The sequence below is a fragment of the Eptesicus fuscus genome, chromosome 18 (genome assembly GCF_027574615.1).
Source record: "Eptesicus fuscus isolate TK198812 chromosome 18, DD_ASM_mEF_20220401, whole genome shotgun sequence".
NCBI classification, from domain to species: Eukaryota; Metazoa; Chordata; class Mammalia; order Chiroptera; family Vespertilionidae; genus Eptesicus; species Eptesicus fuscus.
Genome location: NC_072490.1, coordinates 36,716,490 through 36,735,192, shown reverse-complemented (window position 1 = coordinate 36,735,192; position 18,703 = coordinate 36,716,490). Strand labels below are relative to the sequence as shown.

Genomic DNA, 18,703 nt, shown 5'->3' with positions numbered 1-18,703 from the left:
CTGTAAAGCTGAAGGCAATTCTCAGGGCTGGAGGGTTAAGCGAGATGGTGTGTCTAAGATGCCATGCACGAGCCTGGCAGGCCCTCAGGCTTCTGGGCTCCCTCCTCCTGAGGCCTCTGGGTCCTGGGTACCCAACCTCAGCAAGAGGGGCTCAGGGCCTACATACCCTGGGAGAGCCAATTTGGGGATTCTGGGAATGGTTGCCTTCCTAACAAGGGGAGGCAACATGAGAAAGGGTAAACCTTCATTCTTTCTCTTTCTCTAAAGGATTTGTCCATGAGGCTTGAGAGGCAGGCCCGGTGGGGGAACCAAGGTGGCAGAGGTCAGAGGCTCCTTGTATCCCCTGGAGGGATAGATGGGCTGACCTGGACACAGCCTCCGGGGTTCCCTGGGAGTTTAAGGTGGGCATTGCCTGCTGGCATCGTACTTAGGCATTAGGAGTCTGCTCACCCAGACACTCTGAGCTCTCTAAGGGAGTGGGCCCCAGTGGAATAAAGATGGCCTGGCCCTGAGGGTGCCCAGGGGATGGGGTTGCTGAGTCAAATCTATTTTATCAACTCTCCCAAGAAGCCCAGAAGTTTAAAAACATTTCTTTTGAATAAAACTAAACTTTCTTCTTTATCTTCTACTTAATCTCTGCCACTGAAACGTCCCACTCAAGCCTGGGAACAGCTTGGAGGCAAGAACACTGTCTCAGGTCCATTGGGGCCCCCTGCCTGGGTGACAGAGCACCTCAGGGACAAAGCCCCTTTGGCCCAGCTCGGGCGTGTCTCATAAACACCACGTCCTGGTCAGGAGCTTTGAGCTGCAAATTGTGAGCACTTTGATGGGTGTGTGTGTGTCCCAAGAACATGGGCAACAGTAGGAAAGGGAACTGGTGGGAGAATATTCTGGGGTCATAGATGAAAGGCCTGCACAGAGCATCCAGCCCAGTGGTGCCTAAAGCCAGGAGGATCTCAGATGGCCACAGGCACAGCACTGAGTAGGTCTGCCACGTGGCAGAGTGGCCCTTATGTTCTCTCGGAGCCTCTGAAGGAGCCTCTCTTTGGTGTGGCTCCAACTACTGATCTCCCATCAGCACCATCAGTAACACCACCTAACTGATCTCCCTTTTTGACAGCTAGCCGCCTGTAGGCTCTGAGCCTTGGCGGGCCATGGCATCCAGTTAGAGTTTAATACCATTGTTCTCATTACATTATTTCTTGGTTAGCTTCTATTTATGACAAGTGATATTGACTTCCCACTCATGTTAGTAATATAAAGTTGTCTTTTGAAATAAATTTCAATGAAAAAAAGCCTGATACAATTACAAGAAACTATTAAGTAAATAACATGATCAGTGGTACCTAGATATATGGCAAAAATCAGAGTGATGATACCCAAATGACAAGCATTTGGGACCTAGGCCAACTTCCATTGCTCAGATGCCCAGTGGCAGGGAGGGCCTTGTCCCGGGCCACACAGCAAGTCCCTGGCAGAACTGGGACCCATTCCTGGGGCTCCCAGATTTCCTGGCCAATGCTCTTTCCCTTCTCCCACTAAGAGGCACTTCCTCTAACCCACTCAGAACTTACCTGGCCCCAGACGAGCTCTCCTAACCCGATGAATATGCACCACATCCACTGGTCCAGCTGCAGCGGAGAGCAGCTGAATGGCTTCCCCCCAAACTGCACGATCACTATCTGGAGGTCCAAGGGAGCAGAGACAGAGACAGACAGAGAGATGGGCCATCAGGGGCCAGGTTGAAGGCCTGGGCTCTCAGGGCACTGCAGGGGGCTCCAGCTGCCCACTGCCCGCTGGCCCAGGTTAAATGGTGGCCTGGCTACCTGAATGGCAAAGGTGCCCAGCACGATGGTGCAGAAGATGGGATTCCGGAAGATGCCGTCAAAGACGTTGCGCTCCCCATGGATCTTGCGGGCATTGATCTCGTTGAAGAGCTGCATCATGACGAAGGTGTTGAAGATGATGGTGTAGTGCTCTGAGGGTGGCGAGTGCAGGGGGGCATTCCTCCCACTGTCGATCTCGAACATCTTCTCACCTGCCAAGCCGAGAGTGCTGGAGCTGGGTGGGGGCTGGGGTGGGGGAAGACCCTGGGCCCTGCAGCAAGGTGGGCAGCCCAGGCATGGAGGTGTGCCCCGGACACGGGGCAGGTAGGCCTGTGCCGTTGGGTGGTCATGAGTGTGAGTGAAGGGGTAACAAAACCCTTTATCCTCTAAGGGAACAAGACCTTGGTGAACTTCCTTCCACTTTTCCATGGAAATCTGGTAAAGGTGGGATGCTGGCTGTGTTATCAGGTGACATTGCTGATAAGAAATGACAGACTCATCTGGACAGCGAGGTCTGGAGGTGAACTAGGGATACCTGGTGGGAGGCCATGGCTTTGGGCTCCCCCAAAAGTGCTGCTTTTTGTAACTGGGCATGTCCCTTGCTGAGACCTTTGGAAGTTCAGGGGGCTATTATAAGAGATATAATTCCCATGTGGAGGCTGGGCTCCTCAGCCAGACTGGCTCGGACCCACCCATGTTGCTGCTTCTCTTACAGCTGAGCTGTCACACGGTGGAGGGCAGAGACCTCGGTATTGTGTGGACACCCGCTGACGGCGTGCCTATGACAGGTGGTGCCGGGAGGGCTTGTGGGGTTTCCTGTGTGAGAAGTGTGCACCTGAACCCAAGACCACCGAGGGTAGGTGCTCCAATGGGGAAGCCAGCAAGTAAGGCAGGGGCTGCCCTCCTCTCGCCCTCGCCTGCAGCTTTTTCTGGGAGTCTCCTACTTCTGCCTTCCTGTGGCTTCCTCCAAGGCTTCTCATGTGATCTTCACAATGGCCCTGCCAACACTCCACCTTGGAGATTTCTGGAAGAGGCCTGCCCTCTGAGGAACAGGACCACGCCCCACTGCATCTGTACTCTGTACTCTGAAGGCAAGTGCTCCTTGGTGTTGAAAGTCCAGCTCAAGGAGGCTCACGTGGAGGGAGCCTGCCGAGGTGGGGCCTCCAGCTGGGCCCGACTGGCTGTGTGACCATGGGCAAGCCTCTTTCCCTCTCTGGGCGCCTATTTTCTCATCTATTACCCGGGGGTGGGCTCTGCATGGATCATCTCTGAAGCACTCATGGAAACCAGGCCAGTCTTCACCCATCTAGACCTGGTTCTTTGCCCAGGCTCCTCCTCAGACTGCATGCCCTTGGGCAAGTCACCTCCCCTCCCTGTGCTTGCTGTTGGCATTGTCGTGGGGAGTGATGGCAAAGGTGCCTGCCTCACGGAGTGGTTGGCAGCCTAAGTGAGAGTATTGTGGGAATAACTGGTGGGTAGGCAGGTGTGTAGGAAGCCTCACTGAGGTAACCTTCCACAGGGCGAGGATGACATGTGGGAATGCATCAGAGAAGGGGCCAGTCATTTCCCTCAAAAGCCTCAGGCTCCTCTGGGGCTGGCGTGAGGGGCATTCATCAACACTTGGGCACCACCTCACGCAGGGTGTACTCAGTGTTCAGAGCTGGTGTCCGTGGAAAAAGCCTTGGTTTGGGGTTGGCCAGATGCAGGACAGAACCTGGCTCTGCCCAAGTCTTGCTCTGTGACCCTGAGCAGCTAACTTCATCTCCCTGGGCCTCCATCCCCCACTGGCAAACAGGAAGGTGGGTGTAAATCAGAATGCTGGGTCAGTCCCCGGGGTGGGGTGGGGGACTCACCGACAAAGAGCAGTGTGAAGATGAGGGTGAGCTGGTAGACGGCGTGGCCCAGGATGTTCTTCATCATGGTCCGCGAGATGAGGGGCTTGTTGCGGCCGTACGGCTTCCTCAGAAGCAGGGTCTCGGTGGGCGGCTCGGTGGCCAGCGCCAGTGAGGCGAACGTGTCCATGATGAGGTTCACCCAGAGCATCTGCACGGCCTTCAGAGGGGAGTCCTGGGGACAGCAACCGTGGCGAGGGCTGTCATGGGGAGACCGGCCCCACCTGCTGCCACTACGTGCCTGTTGTGGGGCTCAGCAGCTTCCTGCTGGAGCCTTGAGGCCGCTCTGCCCAGTGGGTCTGCCCTTGCTGGCCTGCCCCCTGGGTTCCTGAGCAGGCACAGAGCAGATTCGCTGAGGCTTTCCCTGGAGGACAGCCCAGACCTGCCCACTTTGGCTGTCTTCTTCCCCAAGGACAAAATGGACTCCCCAGGGCCAATGGCCACTGGCTCTCTGGTAAATACAGCCACATCCTTGCTTGCCACCTCTCCTCCTCCCTTCTTCCCCTCCATGAGTCTCACCTCTAGGCAAGGCCACAATGTCCCCCACCATCTCCAGCACAGACTCCATCTCCTCTGTCTCCCTCTGCACCTCCCCGCTGCCTTTCCCCGCAACCATTAATGGCTTATGTCTCTCCTACTCTACCAGCAGTGCCCCAACTCTGTCCTCTTCTCACCACCACTCCATTTCTCTTTATCCTTTACCCCACTTTAATGTCAGCAGTTAGTGTGTGTGTGTGTGTGTGTGTGTGTGTGTGTGTGTATGATTCCAAAAATAACACTTTTATGGTAGAAAATTTGGGCAAGTAAGGAATAGCAGAAGCTAAAACTCATCAGTGATTGAACCACCTGTAGGTTCCCGCTGCCCACAGTCTGGCGTGGGTCCTTCCACACCTCTGCCTGAGACTGGGGTCACATATTCATACCGTCCTCTGCAATCATGTCATGCAGTCGGCACTGCCCAGAGTTGCTGAATCCATCCGCCCCCCTCCTTCCTCGCACCCTGTGTGCCTTGTCCTTGGCAGCCAGACTCTGGCCTCTCCGTGCCCCCTCAAAGCATTTCCCCAAGGTCATCAGTGCCCACTTGTCACAATCGAGGAACACATCTTCCAGCCCATCTCACTGGCCTCACTGGTGTTTGGCCACAGCCTCCTCCTTGACCCCTGACCCCACTCACCTTGAGCTCCTCCTCTCTGAATGTTCCTTTTCCTTCTCCATCTCCCTCAGGGTGCTTCTCCTCTTCCCCTGCCTCTTAAATCTGTGCTCCCCGTGGCCCCTTCCCTGCCCTGCTCTTTTTCTACACCTATCCCCTGGCTGCAGGGGCCCCATCCTCCCTCACATTGCCCTCTTTCCAGCCCAGCCCCCTCCCTGTGGCTTTAGCCTCATCCACTGGCGAAACACCTCCTCCAGGAAGCCACAGACGCTGAGAGCCTAATAGCCTGAACTGAGCTGTTCCTGGTCCCTCTGTCCTCTCCATGTACCTCCTGAGGCCCCCTGTCTGCACCCCATATACTCACTACCTCCTAGGTATTTATCAGAGCTCCTCCTCCTGCCCGCTTCTCCCACCTCTGCCCTGGCACAGTCACATCCTCAGCTTCTTCCTGCCATCAGCCTTCTCTGATCACATGCACCTTGGGGTTAGGGTCCCCGATCTCCACATCAAGGTCTCCATGGCTCTGCCACCAACTCAACCTAAGACCTTAGGCAAACTGATAGTCCTCTTGGAACCTCAGTTTCCCCATCTGGCATCTGCTGGTCTCAAAGAAGCCTTGTGAATTGACATGTTGTGGGAGTGCCCCAAGCCACCACTAGAGGGAGCATCTCACCCACAAACCAGGAGAGAAGGCCCTTGAGTAGGAAGGGACCCTTTCAGCCAACCCTCAGACTCTCTCAGGGCTTGGGTATTGGGCGCTGCCATGTGTATCCCCAAGGGCTCAGAGTAAAGCAGAGGGGAGCAGTGTTCCCAGCGCCACACGGCTCTTTGGGGCAGTGCCAGCCTCCGGGCCTCTGGGGGTTCCTATGGGCAGGAACTTGTCTGCCCACTTGGCCGCTAGGAGGGGCCAGCCTTGGACTTCGCCTGTTTCCTCCCCGGGCCAGCCTGGTCAGCCCTTGGGGGAGGCAGGAGGCTGTGGGAGCAGTGGCAGGTACCAGGCCTGTCCATACCCCAAGCCTCTGTTTCTGGCTCTGTAAAATGGGGATCATCACTGTTTCCTGCTGCATGGGGGAGGTGAGGAAGCAGGGGGCTGCTGATGTTGGGGCCTGTGGTTAACTGCCCCTGGGTTCAGGGCCTGGGGCTGCTCAAGACCCAGACTGAGATCCTGACAGACAACTGTCTCTTCCCGTGACAGAGTCCCTGACTCCCTCCTATGGCCCCCAATTGGCCTCAGGAACCCAGGCAAACAGGCCTCACCCGACACGCTCCATGTCAGAACTAAGGGCCCCTGGGCCCTGCTGGGGCTCCTTGCCCCCCATCTGGCTGCCTGATCCCCCTGGGCCTGGCCCTGCCCCACCCTCCCTCTAGTCCTTTATGCAGCCATGAGCTCTGCCTCCCCTGAGGATAGCCTCTCCCGCCTCCTGGAGCAATGACCAGCGCTGTGCCTGGGTCAGGCAGGCATGGAAATGAGGCCTAACATCTCCACTTGCCTTGTGACCTTGGACAACCCCCGCCACATCTCTGAGCCTCATTTCCTCTGCTCCGCTGGGCTGGCGCCTGAGGTCTGTACTGCAGTTCCTGGCCCTCAGCAGGCACCACTGATGGGTGGGACGACCTGGGATGCCTTCCCCCAGGCTCCGGCATGCTCCACCCTGCCCACCCCTCGGGGGACCCACCTGCGTGATGCAAGCCCCCGTGAAGGCCACAATCACAGCCACCACGTTGACTGTCAGCTGGAACTGCAGGAACTTGGATATGCTGTCATAGACGTTGCGGCCCCACATCACTGCCTTGACGATGCTGCTGAAGTTGTCATCCGTCAGGATGATGTCTGAGGCCTCCTTGGCCACATCTGTACCTGCAATGCCCTGTGGGGACGGGGACAGGAGCCTGGGTGGGTCAACCGAGGAGGCCAGCAGCTCTAGCAACACTGCTCTCATCCCCTACACATCCTCAGTCCTACACAACCCCCACATATATACACGCAACTGCCAGCACAGCCAGATCACACGACACACACACGTGTGTACAGACGCATATGCATGCACACACACCTACTCCTGACAGACCTAGCACCCTGGGGCCAGCCCTCTCCTTCAGGAAGCCTCTTCCTGCCCCTCCCCCAGACCCATTAGTGCAGGGAGCCTCCCTCTGCCCTTCCAGGGGGCCAGGCTGGGCTTTGAGACCACCGGGCACATGAGGTGGATGGTGGGCGGGCTGAGTGTGAGCTGGGGGTCCCGCATCACCAGCCTGAGGCTGTATTGTCCATGTTCCCCTAACCCTCTGCCCATGAGCTCCTGCAAGATGCTGCCCTTGGCCCCCGCAAGCCGCTCCTACCATGGCGAAGCCCACATCCGCCTTCTTGAGTGCAGGACCATCGTTGGTGCCGTCTCCTGTCACAGCCACCACCTGCCGCTGCTCGGTGTGGGTGCTGTCGATGATGCCTGTGGGAGGGGGCAGGAGTGTGCTCAGGGCCCTGGGATGCTCCGTGGGGCAGGGACAATCTGGCCAGTCTTGAACCTCAGGAGGACACAGGACTGGGCACAGCCTCCTCTCTGGCCTCTGCCCTGACCGCCCCCCTACCCGCCTCGTGGTTCTTCCCAGCTCCAGGGTCACCCATAGCTCCCAGCACCTGCAGGGGATGTCAGGCATCTTAGCCCAGTACTGGCTTGCAGCCCTCCATGGTCGGGGCCTGCTCACCTCTCCAGCACCCTCTCTCCTCTCTGCAACCCATGGCCACCCCAGCAGCCACCCTGGCCAGAATCGCTGCCCCCTGCCTGTCCAGGGGCTCCAGGGTTTTTCCAGGGGCCTACCATGTGCTCCCCCAGCACCGCCTCTCTGGGAGGTTCAGTCACACCTGAGGAGGTCTAGGCTGTGCCATTCGCCAATGACCCCTGACCCACTGTACTGGCCTTGATCTCTCTCTACACATTTATCCTCAATAAAATCCTCAATAAGTAACAGAATGAAAAGATGTCATGTGGCCCCTGTCACTGAGCTGGGGCCAGTGGAAAGGATGCGTGAAAGACGTCATTGGGCATGAGTGGAGTTTATGGGCAGGACAGAAATTTGAGTGTCAACCTTGACATGTTGCTCTCTCATTCTGCACATCAAATGTGTCACCAAGGCCTGAGGATCCTGGCTCCGAAATCCCACTGGGATCCTTCTGCTTCTCTCTGTCCCCATCCCTTCTACCTCACTAACCCAGGGATCCCCTTCCAATCTGCGCAGCAGCGCCAGGGTGAACACCTGAGTCTGAACCTGGCCCCCAGCATCAGCTGAGTCGTTCTCTCACTGCCCACTTGGCCTTGGAGGGGCATCTGCATTCTTAGCTCCGCTCACAAAGTCCTCCATGGTCAGAACTTGCCCATTCTCTGATCATCTCTTCTCTCAGCCCCCGGCCATCCCTCATCTGTGATTTAACTACAGGGATGGCTCTTGGGCCTGCAGAGTTAGCTCCACTTGGCCCTGTCTTTGCACAGGCTGTTCCCTCAGCCAGCTCCCTGTCACCCACCTGCAGGCTCAGCTCGGAGGCCACTTTCTCTGGGAAGCCTCTGTGACCCCCTTCAGGCCCCCACCCTAACTGATCACTACAGCTCCCATTCGTCCACGTGTCCCCCTGTCCTGAACCTGGCAAACAGCACAACCTGTGGAAGGAGGGAATGAGTTCCCTGACTTCGGGCACTGTGCTCCCTACCCCACCACCCAGCTTTCTGTGACCATCCAAGTTCCACCTGCTTCCAGGCCCAGCTCCAAGGCATGTACTCTGGAGTCGTCCAGCTGCTCCCCAGCTGATGTGCTGCCAGGGACTATCTAGTCTCTGTCTACTTGGCATTTGAGGCCTTCATCCCTGCGGGTCCCCTGGCCTGCCTGGGTGCTCCTCCAAGGCAGAGGAAGGGCCGTTTTTTTCCTCTGAGGCTTCTCAGGCTGGCACTGACCTTCCCACAGGCCTCCTACTGTTCCCAGGAGAGGGGGGAGCTGGGAGGACACCTTCTACCAGACCCCTGCCCACCACCTGCAGTGCTGGCATGGCCCTGCCATGCACGGCCACCAGGGGCCTTCCTGTGGTCACATCCCTATCCTGTTTCTCTAGACCTCTCAGGGGCTGTTCATGCTGTGGGCCACCCCTTCCTCTTCACCAAGCCTCCTTCCTTGCCTCCTGGCCCACTGCTCCTGGCTGTCCTCCACCCTCTGGCTACCACTTCTTGGTTCTCTGCCTGTCGCTCAGGTGTGAGGTCCTGGGTTCAGCCGGCTCCTCTGCTCTCCCTGCTCGGCTTACCCCACCTGTGTCTTCACCTCTGGTCAGCTGTCTCCTGAGCCCTGACTCCACGGATATCCATCTGTCCTCCAGACATCTCCACGTGGATGTCAGAGGGCCTTCAGCTCAGCCACCGAGTTTCCCCTCAAATCTGTCCCTTCTCTCACAACTCCTAACACCTAGCTGCTGCTCAAAAACCATGTGCATGCTGGTGCGCAGCAGGCTCTGAAACAGGTGGAGACTTACGGAATCCTGGACCCGTGTCTGCCTCATCCCTCCACCACATCCAAACAATTGCCAGGCCCAGCCCTTCCCACACAGAACAGTTCTCAGACCTGCTGACTTCCTGTCCACCAGCACTGTCACCACCTGGTCCAGGTGTCACCTCTCACAGCTGGACAATCCTGGTGGTCCCTCTGCTTCCGGGCCACTCCACACAGCAGGGAGTGAGCTTTCTAAAATGCCGCATGTCCCTTCAAGGCCCTCCCACAGTCCCCACCCTGAGCTGACAGTGCAGGTCACTGTCCTGACATTCTAGGCCCTGCATGAGCTGAGGCTGGTACCTCCTTCTCTGGTCTCCTCCTCTGATCTCCCTCTCTCCTCAAGGTCCCAGCCCAGGCAATTGAATGTCTTTCCACACCAGAAGGTGCTTGGAAGTCTTTGCCTCTGGGTTTTCATAATGCAGTTCCCTGCCCTGCCTGAAACACAGGCACTTGCTCCTGGCCCCCCAAACCACCTTCCACGGCCTGTGATCTGACACCAGCAGAGGGTCTCAGATCACCCTTCTCTTCCCCCAGTGAAGCCTTTATTTCTATGTAGGGAAACCAGCTATTTAATATCTGCTGGATGGAACCTGGACCATGATTCCAAGAGGGAAAGGCTATGACTACCAAGAGCAGGGCCCAGCATGTAGTAGATCCTCAATAAGCATTTATCAAGACAATGAGTGAGTGAATGAATGAATGAGTGGCTGAATAAGAAATGGGGATAGAAATTGAGTGCTAGAGTGGGAGGAACTTGCCCAAGGCCACAGAGCAAGTCAGGGGCAGTGCCAGGACCTGTACCCAGGGCTGTGTGACCCTGAAAGTACTCAGCATCTGGCCACCTGAGTGGACTCAGCAAGGATACATTCTCTCTCTGGAGGGAGACAGGGAAGGAGAAGGATGCTGGTTGTTGGCCTCAACCGTCATATTGCTCTTCCTAGGCCATCCTCAAGGTCTCAGAGACCAAGCAGATTAAAGGTCTCAAACTCCCAAGCTCTGGGGCCAGACAGAGCATAAATAAATGAAGTGTGCTGAGAGTCAGAAAATAATTAGTATTGAAGACGGCATCAAACATGAGAGAGCAGGATCTCTATAAAGTCATTCAAATTCACCATAAAAGAGTTGTTGTACCACCCAAGTAAAATACATCTGTGGGCCCCATTCAGTCCTCAGGCCATGAGTTTTGGCTCTAGACAGGCAATCTCATTGCTTCCTTTAGGAACTGAAGCCCAGACAGAAGATTCACAGCCTCCTCATCTCATTATGGCCCTTAGGAGGCCTCCAGGGCTGCAAAGAGGGCGAGATCAGGGTGTCCCACATGTGGGGAGCCCCAGGCAAAATCCCTTTTGTCCTGGGAAGAAGCTGTAGGTGCCAGGGAGGAGACTGTAGGGGCCTGGCACCTGGGTCTCAGAATTGCCTGTGCCTGCCCAAGTCTTACCTTTGACCAGGGTGTGCTTGTCTGTGGGGGAGGAGCGAGCCAGCACCCGCAGCTTTGGCCAGATCTTGTCGATTCGCTCTTGCTCAATCTGGAGAGGGATGCAGGAGGGGGCGGATTGGTGGGGTTGGGGAGAGAAACTGAGGGCCGGAGAAAGGAGGGGGGCGCCTAGAATCACTGGGCTCTTGGCACATTCGCTGGCTTCTGGACAATCATGCAGCACCCATGCCTCCCAGCCCCCCGTCCAAGCTCACACCTCTGAGTGCCCTTTGCACCGGGCCACATACCTCCCCCTTCTCATTGCGGATCCTCTGGTTGAACTCCTTGCCCTCAATGCACAGAAAGTCCTCCCCAGGATGGATGATGCCACACTTGATTGCGATAGCCCGGGCTGTGTTGATATTGTCGCCGGTGACCATGCGGACTGTGATGCCTGCCCGCTGGCACTTTCTGATGGCTTCTGGGACCTGAGTGGGAGGGCAGGAGCCATGGGGGTGGGCATCACCTTGGTTAGGCCCTTCCTGCCTTCATGGATTCAGAGTGAGCCCCGCTCACAGGCAGCGCCACTGTAAGGGGCCTAGATGACCAGGAGCTACTGATGGCACATGGACCATCTCCACCCCTGCTTCTCCCATGAAAGGCATTATTAATCAATTGCAGCACCCTCTGATTAAACCCTGATGTGGTCTCAGAAATCTTCTCTGCAGAGTGCCAGGCAGCTGCTACCTATCAACCGTGATAGCCCACCGCAGGATAAAAACAATGTTATCCAGACCTAGGCAAGGACTTTGAGAAAGCTCCCAATAAATACTCCCTCAGATCTGGCCCCATGAGAGTATAGAACACTCTTCTAATGCACAGGATCTTGTCTCTGCTTTATCCACATGCACATGTCCTGCAAAGTCAATGATAAATATGTTTGTGTATTTTTAGTTTTGTTTTTTTTTTGGGGGGGGGGATTGCATTTGGGGTCATTTTATTTACAGAATGTGACACTAGCTTAAAATAAATGCAAATGATTATGTTTCATGTAAAATATGACATTTCCCTGTGAGAGTAACAGCTGCCTCCTGCCCTCTCTGTAATATCGGGGCCAATCAGGCCAGGCAGAGCTAGCCAGTCAGAGGCCAGCAAGGCCTCACCCTATCCCCTCACCCAGTCCCCAACCTTATGCGGAACTGTGGATGTGGCCAGCAGTTAGGTTGCAAAAACCAGCCTGAAGCTGCCAGAACACAGATCAACTTTCTAGACAACACAGATCAACTGGACAAAACTCTTACCCATGGATAGTGACAGATAATAAAATAATAAGGCGATATTTGGTGCAAAACTTTTTTTTTTTTTTTTGAGCAGGAAAGGACATGTCAAGAGCAGAAAACCCTACGTACTAAGCACTGTAGCACCTCTGGACTGGAGGGGCTGAGTCCCACATCCCACTCCTGCACATCTCAGTGCCTGGGAGCTCACTTCCACCCTGGGGTGTCTCAGGGAGCTGAATCTGCCAAGTCACTGTTGAAAGTTTGAAGACTGTTTGGGGCTGAAATGTGCCCCCCCGCCCAAGATACATTGAAATCCTCACCCTCAGGACCTCAGAATGTGACCTTATTTGGAGGAAGGGTCTTTATAGAGGCAATCAGGTTAAGATGAGGTCATTAGGGCCCGGCCAGTGTGGCTCTGGTTGAGTGTCGACCTATGAACCAGGAGGTTCCAGTTCGATTCCCAGTCAGGGCACATGACCAGGTTGCAGGCTCGATCCCCAGTGTGGGCCATGCAGGAGGCAGCTGATCAATGATTCTCTCTCATCATTGATGTTTCTATCACTCTCTCCCTCTCCCTTCCTCTCTGAAATCAATAAAAAAATACATAAAAAAGACGAAGTCATTAGAGTGGGCCCTCACCCAATGTGACTGGTGTCCTCATAAAGAGGGGACATTTGGACACGACTCACACACAGGAAGAAGGCAGACGTCAGGGTGATGCTGCTCCATGGCAAGGAGTGCTAGAGATTGCCAGCCGAGCACCGAAGCCGGGGAAGGTCCTGGGACTGGCCCCTCCCTCACAACCTCAGAAGGAACTGACCTGCCCACACCTTGATCTCGGACTTCTACCCTCTAGAACTGTGAGACAGCACAGTTCTGTTGTCTGAGCTGCCCAGTTTGTTACAGCAGCCTTAGCAAACACAAAGAGTTAGAATGTTGGTCCAAAACCTGACTGTTGATGGCTCCTGCCTGCTGGTCCCTTTCTGCCCCCAGGATTTTAATAACAAGGGTCGACCTTGAAAATATCCAGCCTCTGTCCACACCTTTCTACACCATCATCTCAGGTCAGGGTCACTGCCCAGCCCCTCCTCAGTCTCCCTGCCTCTGGCCTTGCCCCTCTTCCTTCTTTTCCCTACTCTGACCACCAGGAGTGTGACCTGCTGAAGCTCAGCCTCTGTCACCTCCTTCAGGGGCTGCATCCTGCCCCTGGTAGAGAAAATCCAGGCTCCTATGAATGACCACCTTGTGGTGGAGCGAGGAACAAATGGCATGAGAGGCAGATCAGGTCCTGATAAGGAGGCCTCTCCAGCTACGAGTTCCCTAAGAGACCTGCTATGTGGTGTCAGGTAGTGATCTCCCCGTCATTGAGGTACTAGCACAGGTGAGCTGACCATGGCCTCTTCGAGGTGTATTTCCAGGGTCAAGGAGGAGCCTTCTGGGGCCTACTCAGGGATGGGGGTCACATGAGCAAGTTCTCTGCCTTGTGCCACAGCGGCTGCTCACATAAGCAAATGTGACCTCTTTTTATGGAGCCGGAGGGAGTGGGGATGTGGAACGTCCACATCCTGTTTACATAATGTAACGTGTCCTCACAATGGCTGTAGCTGGGGCTGCAGCCCCCGCTGTCTCCTGTCCCAGAGGATAGGGAGGAGACACTGTTCTTTTGGGAACACGTACCTTATATGGCTCCTGCCCTAAATGAAATAATGTAGGTTATATTTGTTTCAAAGAAACTTGAGGTCTTGGAGTTGGAAGGAGCTATAGGTTGTGACTCTGACCTACATTCATTGCCTAGATCTCCCCCCGGGGGGTCCCGACAGATGGCCGGCCAGCCTCTGCTTGCACGCCTCTGATGACAGGGTGCTCACTGCTGCCCCGGCTGATTGCTGCACAGCGGAACAAGTCTATCGTGTCCTTCCACATTTTTCACATAATTGTCCTGTACTCTTGCATGGAGGCAGGGTCTTTGTAAAGATTTGCATCAAGGGCTCTGGGAGCACAGAGGAGGATGCTGTTACTTTAGAAGGAGGTGGGTGGGGAAAAGAAATCTGCGAGAGCTTCCTGGAAGAGAGCTGCTTCTGCTCAGTCAACACTAACCGAGGCTCCAGGGCCTGGCACACTGCCTTGGCCGTGGTCCTGGCTGCAGAAGATTGTCCCATGAGGTGCACAGGCAGGGAGGGTGGAAGGGTGCTGCAGATGAACCGCTGCGGGTGGCCTGGGGGCGCTGAGGCTGAGGGAGGGCCATGAGGCTGGAGAGGGGCCTGAGGTCCAGAGGTGCTCGAACCAGAGCCTTGCTCCTTCAGGCCTGGGAGCCACGGCAAATTCTGAACTGGGAAGGTTATTGGTGCCATGTTTTAGAAAGACTTCTGCTTTCAAGGGAGCTAAACGGCCTACCTGGAACCCCATTCTCTGGGTCTCTCCTAAATAGGTCCGCTGGGGAGAAAAAGGAGGAGGCTAATTATTATGGCCCCACACTTTTCTCTGTGCAGTGGAAGCTTCCCTGCCTCAGGATAGAGGGAGGGCTTAGGGCTTTGCCCTGGGTGCCCACCTCAGCCTTGGTTTCCTCTTCTGTGAAATGGGGATGACCGTCTCCACCCTTCAGCGCAGCTGCAGAGTTCTGTGACAAGGGCCGAACAGCACCAAGCACAGGGCCTGCAGATGCTGGTGACGAGAACGCATCTGCATCCACACCCCAGTCTTCCTTGCTTATGTTGTTCTGCTGGGGGCGGGAAAGGGTGCGAGGGGGTGTGGGTGCAGATGCAGTGCGGGTGGGGTGCAGTGGGCATCTGGGCATGAGGAGGAGCCGGTGTTAGGTAGTGGTATGGATGGGCACTACACCATGCATGACTCTTGGGTCAGATACTTTAGGGGCTTGTGACCTGCCTCAAATGTGGGGGTATTTGAGACAGACCTGGAAACACCTGAGGAGCCCCCTGGCCACCTGAGATACTCCACTTCCTTCCTGGGCAGTGGCCCTCCTAACTGGACGCCTTGGTTGTGCTTCGGCCGGTCCTGCTTCATGCTTTTGTGTGCTGGGCGTCTACACTTCCTCTTCACCAGACATTTCCTTAGGCTCTGGGCTCTGGAGGGTGGGTGCTGCCCATTGCTCGGAACCCTCCAGAGGGCCTGGCACAGAGCTGGTGCTCTGTAAACGCGGGGCATTGTGAACCAGCTCTGTGCTTAAGTCCCTTGAAGTCTGAGCTGGGACATGTGATTTTATACACGGCCAGATGAATGCATTTGGATGGGGATTTGCAAACCCTTCACAAATCAGCTCCAAGATCCATTTCTAGCCTTTTTTCTTATAAACCCGACTGGGGTATTCACTAGTTTCCAACACTTAGCAACCCTTCCCACCTCCTTGCCTTTGCCTGTGCTGTGCCCTCTGCCTGGATGGCCCATCTTTCATGGGAAATGCTCTCTACTCATACGCCATCCTTGCTTTCTCCAACCCAAGGGCACACTTCCTTCAGCTCTCTCAGTACTTCCTCCTATTGCTCACTCATTCACTTATTTGGCAAATAGCTATTGAACATTTAATGGTTCTGGGCACGGAGGATTCAGAGATGATTAAAACTCAAGCCCCAGGGACATCAATCTGCCTGAAATATGCTTTCTACATAGATAAAATAGCTATAAAACTTAAAAAAGATTCCTTCTTTTGCTAAAATTATCCTAAATATTTCTCACCGAGGAAGAACAGCCAGGAAATGGGCGCTTCCTGTTTTCATTAAATAAAGGCTTTTAAACATCTGCTGTTTCTGGTGACAGCCGGTTGTCTGTGACTCCAAGGGCTCCCACACCCCCGGATAACCCAGCCAATCCCAGACGGGCACTCTCCTGATGGCTTTCTCCACACTGGCCTCGATCAGCCTCAGAAAATGTACCTGCGGTCGCGTCCTATGGTGGAGTGTTTGGCAAGCCTGTTTTTATCTGTTCTGTCCTTGTCTTCTTGCAGGAGGAAGGCAATCGGAGGTTCTCCCCCTTGACAGATGGGGAAACCAAGGAGCCAGAGTTTGTTTTCCTGTGGCAGCTGCAAGCCGGGTCTGAACGTGCTTATAGGGCCCTAGAGGTGGTCCAGGCTGAGGTTTCCACCCTGGCCGGCCTCAAGGCTGTCCAGGAGAACTTGACACAAACACACCCACTGCAGGCATAGAATTTCCCCAAGGCCATCCATGACACTGATGAGGGTGCTGTCGCTGAGGCGGGACCTGGAGAATTGGGGGTAGCAGGGGGGCTACTTCACCCTGTCTGTGCCACTGAACCACTGAACTGTTTGAATTTGGCTCCACGTGCATCAATTACTTAGCCTGAAAAAGAATAAAAAAACTACACCTGCCAGTTTCCTCAGGCCCCGCCGCTCTGCGAGATGCTGAATCAGCACGTAAGAGCTTTATACCTTCGAGTAGTATCACCATTAACTCCTACTGTGAACGTCCAACTTTCTCATTGTTTAGATGGGGAAACTAAGGCCTGGGGAAAAGATGCACGGAGGTCTTCTGTGAAGGAGTGGCAGGCACAGAATTAGAACCCAGGTCCCTTGACTGCTATTGTCACTTCAGTAAGGTGCTGCTCTCTAACACAATTTACAACTTCTAAATCTACATCCTGGGGGTGAGCCAAGGTGAGAGAGATCACCAACAGGGATGTGCTGACTGAAGGGAGGGAAGAAAGGGGTGAAGGTAAGCCTTCCAGTCAGCTGGCTCAGAATGTCAGAGCTTGGAAGTGACCTGAGGGGCACCTGGGCCAACCTCCCATTTTACAGATGAGGAGACTGAGGCACAGAGAGGGGAAGTGGCTTATCAGTAGCAAGGTTGGGGCTTGGACCCAGGCCCACTTTCTTTACTGTAGAGGCCTCCAGGATGGAAGTGCACCCAAGTCCTGCTGGGTGGGACAGCAAACCCTCCCACAGTCTGAGCCTGAAGCCATGTCTCTGGATGATCATAATGTCAACAGAAAATGCCAGGGACCCAGTTCAGCCCTTCTCAGGAATCCTCTCTCCTCTCCTCACCCTCCTGACTTAGAGCTGCTTGCCTTGCCTTTTCTTTTCAAAAATATATTTTATTGATTTTTTACAGAGAGGAAGGGAGAGGGATAGAGAGTTAGAAACATCCATCAGCTGCCTCCTGCACACCCTCTACTGGGGATGTGCCCACAACCAAGGTACATGGCCTTGACCAGAATTGAACCTGGGACCCTTCAGTTCGCAGGCCGAAGCTCCATCCACTGAGCCAAACTGGTTAGGGCGCCTTTTCTTTTTTTTATGGCACCCAGGAGAAGGTCATGGGTCAGGAAGACAGAAAACCTGTTCTAATCCGAATTCACTTGGCCACTTACAATGCTAGGACTCAGGATCCCAGGGCTGTCTGCTGCCTGAGCTCACACTCTTGATCCCTCTTCCTGCTGCCTAAACGTGAAAGTCCATGTCTGTGACCTGCTTGTTTCTTTTGGTCTTTGGAATCAACATCGGGGCTGGAAACTTGGTGAGCATCTTGTCTACCCCTTTCACTTGAAAGAAGGGAAAACAGAGGCTCTAAGAGAAGCAGGGAATGCCCAGAGGCCCCAGAAAATAGAGTCAGGGCAAGTGGGGAAGACGGAAGTTGCCACTTGTGGAGGAGGGTGGCCCCTGGAGCTCTGTCACCAATCCTACAGCGGCGGCCAATCGGACCCAGCTGAGGCCTGGCCAGGACATCTGGTCTAGACCTTGAGGCTGTGTTAGTCCTGGGAGAAAGGGGAGGCTGGCCCCTCCCTCCTTGCCTGGTGTCCTAGGCTCTGCCCTCTGGGCCCCTCAGGGAAGTGACTCCTCTGCCTGTCCACAGCCTCTCTCCTCTCCCCATAGCCTCTCGCTGGCCTGGGCAGCCTGACTAACCACCCACATCCCATCCTTCCCAGCCCTGCAAATCCTCAGCCCTGAATTCTTGGCTCAGATTCAGCTAAAGGAGACTGAAGACCTACTGTGAGCTGAGCACCTCATTACCGTAGATGAACTTGGTACATCAACTCCCTCCATCCTCCCGGGGAAGGCTGTGCTGTCATCATCCCCCTACCCTTCAGCTTGAGAATCTGACCTTCAGTCAGCATTACTGACTTTCTAGCTCTGTTCCCCTGGAAACCTGATCAAGGTAAACTGTCAGCTGTGACCTAGGCAAGCCGGCAAGTGTGAACTAATTGGTAAACTGGATCTGGATGGAGAGAACTCTAAATGCTGCCGGGAATACCACACTTGGGGTTGTCCTGAGTCTGGTGGCCTTTGTGACTGGCCATCTCCTTTTCAGGGACCTAGGAATCTAGGCCTATGAATTTGTTACAGGAGGTCCTGGCTCCTGTGGAGCAGGAGGCTTCTAAAACAGGGCAGCGCTCACGCCTGTCCCTTGGGGGGCCAGTGGAAGGTCTCCAATGGCTGGGTGGATGGCTCCAGGATTGCTGGCATGGTGTGGATTCCACCTTATAGCCTGAGCAGATCAGTGCCAAGTTCGGCCTATGCTGGTCTGATGAGTCTGAATGTTTAAGAGAACGTAAGAAGACCCTAGGTGTGTCACAGGGTAACTGAGGCTCAGAGAGGTGAGGTGACTTATGCCCGGTCACCCAGCCAGCTGGACTCCCAGCCTCAACCCTTTTCC

General features: G+C 55.0%; 1 protein-coding gene across 3 annotated transcripts in view; it reads right to left on the bottom strand.

Annotated features, from left to right (window-relative positions):
• ATP2B2 (ATPase plasma membrane Ca2+ transporting 2) overlaps positions 1–18,703 on the bottom strand; it is a 130,164-nt gene that overhangs the window by 10,452 nt on the left and 101,009 nt on the right. For all 3 annotated transcript variants that reach the window (XM_054729772.1, XM_054729773.1, XM_028127286.2), the window contains 7 exons: positions 11,112–11,291; positions 10,828–10,915; positions 7,206–7,312; positions 6,545–6,736; positions 3,680–3,893; positions 1,827–2,038; positions 1,575–1,682 (listed from right to left, as the gene is read on the bottom strand). In XM_054729772.1, the coding sequence (XP_054585747.1) occupies positions 1,575–1,682; positions 1,827–2,038; positions 3,680–3,893; positions 6,545–6,736; positions 7,206–7,312; positions 10,828–10,915; positions 11,112–11,291 (1,101 nt within the window). The remainder of the gene's footprint in view (positions 1–1,574; positions 1,683–1,826; positions 2,039–3,679; positions 3,894–6,544; positions 6,737–7,205; positions 7,313–10,827; positions 10,916–11,111; positions 11,292–18,703) is intronic.